The sequence below is a fragment of the Sander vitreus genome, unplaced genomic scaffold (assembly GCF_031162955.1).
Source record: "Sander vitreus isolate 19-12246 unplaced genomic scaffold, sanVit1 ctg339_0, whole genome shotgun sequence".
Taxonomy (NCBI): domain Eukaryota; kingdom Metazoa; phylum Chordata; class Actinopteri; order Perciformes; family Percidae; genus Sander; species Sander vitreus.
The window spans coordinates 22,501-30,000 of NW_027595479.1; the positions used below are offsets into that span (position 1 = coordinate 22,501).

General features: G+C 45.5%; 1 protein-coding gene across 1 annotated transcript in view; it reads left to right on the plus strand.

Moving 5' to 3' along the window:
- The window catches only part of LOC144513757 (receptor-type tyrosine-protein phosphatase mu), a 100,619-nt gene that overhangs the window by 20,738 nt on the left and 72,381 nt on the right, over positions 1-7,500 (plus strand). Inside the window, exons 8-9 of the mRNA XM_078244933.1 lie at positions 3,667-3,848; positions 4,353-4,447. Of these exons, the coding sequence (XP_078101059.1) occupies positions 3,667-3,848; positions 4,353-4,447 (277 nt within the window). The remainder of the gene's footprint in view (positions 1-3,666; positions 3,849-4,352; positions 4,448-7,500) is intronic.

Below are 7,500 nucleotides of genomic sequence, written 5' to 3' on the forward strand. Positions count from 1 at the left end.
CTTTCAGTGCAGAGCTTCAGTGAGAGCTTTAGTAGTGTTTCAGTAGAGCTTCAGTAGAGCTTTCAGTAGTGTTTCAGTAGAGCTTTCAGTAGAGCTTTCAGTAGAGCTTTCAGTAGAGTTTCAGTAGTGTTTCAGTAGAGCTTTCAGTAGAGCTTTAGTAGTGTTTCAGTAGAGTTTCAGTAGAGCTTTAGTAGAGCTTTAGTAGTGTTTCAGTAGTGTTTCAGTAGTGTTTCAGTAGAGTTTCAGTAGAGCTTTCAGTAGAGCTTTAGTAGAGCTTTAGTAGTGTTTCAGTAGTGTTTCAGTAGAGCTTTAGTAGAGCTTTAGTAGTGCTTTAGTAGTGTTTCAGTAGTGTTTCAGTAGTGTTTCAGTAGAGTTTCAGTAGAGCTTCAGTAGAGCTTCAGTAGAGCTTCAGTAGAGCTTCAGTAGAGTTTTAGTAGTGTTTCATTAGTGTTTCAGTAGAGTTTCAGTAGAGTTTCAGTAGAGCTTCAGTAGAGCTTTAGTAGTGTTTCAGTAGTGTTTCAGTAGAGCTTCAGTAGTGTTTCAGTAGAGTTTCAGTAGAGTTTCAGTAGAGCTTTAGTAGAGCTTCAGTAGAGCTTTAGTAGTGTTTCAGAGTAGAGCTTCAGTAGAGCTTCAGTGGAGCTTTCAGTGGAGCTTCAGTGGAGCTCCAGTAGAGCTTCAGTGGAGCTCCAGTAGAGTTTCAGTAGAGCTTCAGTAGAGCTTTAGTAGTGTTTCAGTAGAGTTTCAGTAGAGCTTTAGTAGAGCTTCAGTAGAGCTTTAGTAGCGTTTCAGAGTAGAGCTTCAGTAGAGCTTCAGTGGAGCTTGAGAGTCTGCAGATGTTTTTATGGAGTCAGTTAATCACATTTTTGATGAAAACATGTTACATTTGCGATGGGTCTTTGGTTGCAAGAAATGGCTCGATAGCGCCCCTTACAGAAGTTCAAAGCAGTAGCCCCCGCAGGGCGTCTGACCTAGACGGGTGACATGTGGGATGCACATGCATCATGACCCGACTCACAAAAAACCCTCTTGGAGCCCTACCCTAAACCCAACAGGAAGTCAGCCATTTGGAATATAATATGCATTGTCCTTAAAGGTCCAGTGTGTAACGTGTTTAGTTGTTCATTCTCTAAATCTGTGTTGCCCGTTCTCAAACTGTCCTTTTTCATGAACATTGACCTCCACCATCAGTTCAGAGGATTCCTATTGGCTGGAATGTTACATTAGCGTTAGCATGAACCACACGCTCCATATTCATGCTGCATCTAGAAATATGTCAGCTGGTAAGAGACATACAGGACATACTGCTCCACCTTAGTGTGTGTGTGTGTGTGTGTGTGTGTCTCTGTGTGTTTGTGTGTGTGTGTGTGTCTCTGTGTGTGTGTGTCTATGTGTCTATGTATGTGTGTGTGTGTGTGTCTATGTGTGTGTGTGTCTGTGTGTCTGTGTGTGTGTGTGTCTGTGTCTGTGTGTCTGTGTGTGTGTGTGTGTGTGTGTGTGTGTGTGTGTGTGTCTGTGTATGTGTCTGTATGTGTGTGTGTGTGTGTGTGTGTGTGTGTGTGTGTGTGTGTGTGTGTGTGTGTGTGTGTGTGTGTGTGTGTGTGTGTGTGTGTGTGTGTGTGTGTGTGTGTGTGTGTGTGTGTGTGTGTGTATGTGTGTGTGTGTGTGTGTGTGTGTGTGTGTATGTGTCTATGTGTGTGTGTGTGTGTGTGTGTGTGTGTGTGTGTGTGTGTGTGTGTGTGTGTGTGTGTGTGTGTGTGTGTGTGTGTGTGTATGTGTATGTGTGTGTGTGTGTGTGTGTGTCTATGTGTGTGTGTCTGTGTGTGTCTATGTATGTGTGTGTGTGTGTGTGTGTGTGTGTGTGTGTGTGTGTGTGTGTATAAAGGACATACAGGACATACTGCTCCACCTTTCATGTTGTCTCTGTCACATGATGAACTCCCAGCTGCTGCTAATGCTGCTAACGGGTATCGTAGCTTCCTGAAGAAGGAAACATGGAGGACCAACACGTATTCAAAACCCAAATTTTAGGAACAGGAGTCTTCTTCTTCTTCACCCAGAAAAAGAAAAAGGAGATTGAAAAGAGGAAGAGACCGTCTTCTTGAAGCGTGAAGGCCACCGTGCTGTAACACGTATCTGAACTGCGTGGTGTCAGAGAGTTGATGACGTGATCTCAACGCCAGACGGGAGACACTCTGGCCCTTTAACGTTTTGACCATCTTCAGACGTAATGTAACAGACCTTAATCCCGTTGAGATCTAACATGGTCAGCCCAGTCTACAGAACTTGGCAAAGCTAAGATGCAAAGCTTTCACGCTTTCGTCCAACGGTGTCGGCGTGGCGAGGTGGCGAGGTGGCGAATTAGGAAGTGGATGCAATACATTGCATGCATCGGCCCTCCCCCCCCTTCTCTACACACTGTTGGATTATGGTGCAAATGTTGGACCGTGTAGACGGGCGTCCCACCGGTACCCCCGACACGCAGCTTTAATTTTCAGTTCTAATCAGTTGACAAACAGACGAAATGCAGACTTTTCATTGGTTAGTTGTCCGTCTTCATGTCCTTTAGCCACCCAGGATTTAATACCTGCACAGCCAGGGCGGATGAGTTATCAGTTTAATGTCAGCCTGTTGTAAAGTTACAGCCTCGGCGTCACGGAGAGTTAATAAAAGGAGGGAGAGAGTGATGGAGGAGAGAGGGAGATGACCTTTCTGTGGAGCTGAATAATGAACCCACAGATGGAGAGAAGAGCAGAGCTGTAATGTTTCGGGTGGGACGGAGAGAAATCCATCCATCATTTCCAACAAGTCGCCCCTCACACACAGGACCACATTTTTGTCATCCTAAAAATCCGTCACAAACAGAAACCTTGCACACTGAGTCCGAAAAATGTCGCAACGAAACGTTAGAAAAAGAGCCAAAAAAGTGTAAAAGTGTCTGATGTCACGTTATCTGGCTAAATAACTCTGATGTCACTGTGTCACGCTAAAAGTGATGTGTTCTCTCTGTCTCCCTGTCTCTATGTCTGTCTCTCTTCTCCCTGTCTCTCTGTCTGTCTCCCTGTCTCTCTGTCTGTCTCTCTCTGTCTGCCTCCCTGTCTCTCTGTCTGTCTCTCTGTCTCTCTGTCTGTCTCTCTCTGTCTCCCTGTCTCTCTGTCTGTCTCCCTCCCTGTCTGTCTCCCTCCCTGTCTGTCTCCCTGTGTGCCTCCCTGTCTCCATGTCTCCCTCCCTCCCTCCCTGTCTCCCTCTGTCTCTCTTCCCTCTCTGTCTCCCTCCCTGTCTCCCTGCCTCCCTCCCTGTCTCCCTGTCTCCCTGTCTGTCTCCCTGTCTGCCTCCCTGTCTGCCTCCCTGTCTCCATGTCTCCCTGTCTCCCTGTCTGCCTCCCTGTCTCCCTGTCTCTCTGTCTGTCTCCCTTCCCCCTGTCTGTCTCCCTGTCTCTCTCCCTCCCTGTCTCTGCCTCCCTGTCTCCATGTCTCCCTCCCTCCCTGTCTCCCTGCCTCCCTCCCTGTCTCCCTCCCTCCCTCCCTCCCTGCCTCCCTGTCTCCCTGTCTCTCTGTCTGTCTCCCTGTCTCTCTGTCTGTCTCCCTGTCTCCCTGTCTCCCTCCCTGTCCCCCTGTATGTCCCCCTGTCTGTCTCCCTGTCTGTCTCCCCCTCTACCTGTGTGTGCAGTAAGTACCAGGTGGTGGTGGAGGAGGAGCGCCCCCGCAGGCAGCGGAGAGGAAGTGCAGAGATCCTTCGCTGTTACCCGGTGCCCATCCACTTCCAGAACGCCTCCGTGCTGAGCTCGCAGTATTACTTCAGCGCCGAGCTGCCAGTGGGCGAGCTCCGAGCCCCCACGCCCTTCTGCATCGGTCAGTCACGCTCTCACACTGCTAGTTAGGGAGCTAGTTAGCTGGTTAGTTAGTCTGTCAACTGGTATGTTAGACAGTCAATTAGGGATTCATTAGTGATGTCAATCAGTTGAAATATTATGTCATGCTTAATCTCTAACGATACAAACTGTTGATATCTGCTAATATGTTTAATAGTTTAGCAGTTTGTTAACCTGTCTCTGTGTGTGTGTGTGTGTGTGTGTGTGTGTGTGTGTGTGTGTGTGTGTGTGTATCTGTGTGTGTCTGTGTGTGTGTGTGTGTGTGTGTCTGTGTGTGTGTCTGTGTGTGTGTGTGTGTGTGTGTCTGTGTGTGTGTGTGTGTGTCTGTGTGTGTCTGTGTGTGTGTGTGTGTGTGTGTCTGTGTGTGTCTGCATGTGTGTGTGTGTGTGTGTCTGTGTGTGTGTGTGTCTGTGTGTGTCTGTGTGTGTGTGTGTGTCTGTGTGTGTCTGTGTGTGTGTGTGTCTGTGTGTGTGTGTCTCTGCAGGTGATAACAGGACCTACAGTGGTTACTGGAACGCTCCTCTGCTGCCTCATAAGAGTTATGCGATCTACTACCAGGCCGTCAGCACGGCTAACGGGGTAAGGTCAAAGGTCAACAGTTTGGTTTTAAAGTGTTTTAAACTGCGAGCACCGAAGTTTAGCTAAAGTAACGAAGAAACAGTTAAAATAACTACAACAATGGCTACCTTTGAAAATGTGCAAATCATACGACAGCAAATCACACAACACAACACGACAGCAAGTCACACAACACAACAGCAAATCACACAACACAACAGCAAGTCACACAACACAACAGCAAATCACACAACACAACATAACAGCAAATCACACAACATAACACGACAGCAAATCACACAACACAACACGACAGCTAATCACACAACACAACAGCAAATCACACAACATAACACGAGCAAATCACACAACACAACACGACAGCAAATCACACAACACAACACGACAGCAAGTCACACAACATAACACAACAGCAAATCACACAACACAACACGACAGCAAATCACACAACACAACACGACAGCAAATCACACAACACAACACAACAGAAAATCACACAACACGACGGCAAATCACACAACACGACACGACAGCAAATCACACAACACGACAGCAAATCCCACAACACAACACGACAGCAAATCACACAACACAACACGACAGCAAATCACACAACACAACAGCAAATCACACAACACGACAGCAAATCACACAACACAACACGACAGCAAATCACACAACACAACAGCAAGTCACACAACATAACACAACAGCAAATCACACAACATAACACGACAGCAAATCACACAACACAACACGACAGCAAATCACACAACACAACACGACAGCAAGTCACACAACATAACACGACAGCAAATCACACAACACAACACGACAGCAAATCACACAACACAACACGACAGCAAATCACACAACACAACACAACAGAAAATCACACAACACGACGGGAAATCACACAACACGACACGACAGCAAATCACACAACACGACAGCAAATCCCACAACACAACACGACAGCAAATCACACAACACAACACGACAGCAAATCACACAACACAACAGCAAATCACACAACACGACAGCAAGTCACACAACACGACAGCAAATCACACAACATAACACGACAGCAAATCACACAACACAACACGACAGCAAATCACACAACACAACACGACAGCAAGTCACACAACATAACACAACAGCAAATCACACAACATAACACGACAGCAAATCACACAACACAACACGACAGCAAATCACACACACAACACGACAGCAAGTCACACAACATAACACAACAGCAAGTCACACAACACAACACGACAGCAAGTCACACAACACAACACGACAGCAAATCACACAACACAACAGCAAGTCACACAACACAACAGCAAATCACACAACACAACAGCAAGTCACACAACACGATAGAAAATCACACAACACAACACGACAGCAAATCCCACAACACAACACGACAGCAAATCACATCAACACAACACGACAGCAAATCACACAACACAACATGACAGCAAATCACACAACAGCCTCGATGAAACCGCAGTTTTTGCAAGTTCCCTGAATTTCATCGCATAAAACTGCATAAATATTCCGCATATTCCATCACATTTTTTAAGAAAACGTGACGCATAATCAAGGATTGTAGCCCAAAACAATCATAAAAAAACTCAGCATTTTTTCTGGAAGGACTGATTATATAATGTTTTCATACAACTAAAGGGTCAATATTTAGGCTGACTTGGTCTAGGCTACTACAACACAACTTACAGCTCAATGTTTCAACTGTTTATCCATTAACAATAGCTAACTATTTCAACCGTTAGCTATTTCTTTACTTTTCAACACAGAACTATGGTGGTCCTCAAGTGCAAAACACAACAGTGTTGTGTGATTTGCTGTTGTGTTGTGTGATTTGCTGTTGTGTTGTGTGATTTGCTGTCGTGTTGTGTGATTTGCTGTTGTGTTGTGTGATTTGCTGTTGTGTTGTGTGATTTGCTGTTGTGTTGTGTGATTTGCTGTTGTGTTGTGTTGTGTGATTTGCTGTCGTGTTGTGTGATTTGCTGTTGTATTGTGTGATTTGCTGTTGTGTTGTGTGATTTGCTGTTGTGTTGTGTGATTTGCTGTTGTGTGATTTGCTGTCGTGTTGTGTGATTTGCTGTTGTGTGATTTGCTGTTGTGTTGTGTGATTTGCTGTTGTGTTGTGTGATTTGCTGTTGTGTGATTTTCTGTCGTGTTGTGTGATTTTCTGTCGTGTTGTGTGACTTGCTGTTGTGTTGTGTGACTGTGGTGTCATAGTGGCGTCATCGCGGGGTTTGCAGCTTTTAGATGACGTTCACGTCGCTTAATTACGTCACTTCATCACGTTCCCATGGCAGCAGGGAAACAGCTGCTCTTGTGTGAAGTAAACTCAACATTTTTCATCTTTCTGCTAAAATATTTGGGACTTTTTACAACCAAAATGTGTGGATTATGACATCATACAAGCCCTGACTATTTTGCGCGGAAATCTGCAATTTGTACGGCGTATTTGAAAAAATGCATGAAAAAACATACATTGTGAGTTAATCTGACAGGACTGTGGGGGACAAAAAGGTTGAGAAGCGGTGCTGGTTATCACGGAGGAAACGGACTGGATTTATTTAAAGGAGTGGCGGGATCAGGATGTCCAATCACAGCGTGCAGCAGAGCTCGATGTGTGACGGAGTCACAGATCTGGGTTTTTATTCTGTCAGACCTGAGCTTGTTCTTTCAATTCACTTCAATCTCTGGTTCTTTCTGTCACAAAAAACCAGAGAAGTGAAACAGAGACACACACACACACACACACACACACATATAGACACATATAGACACACACACACACACACACACACACACACACACACACACACACACACACACACACACACACATATAGACACACACACACACACACACACACACACACATACACACACACACACATACACACACACACAGACACACACACACACACACATACACACACACACACATATAGACACACACACACACACATATAGACACACACACACACACACACACACACACAC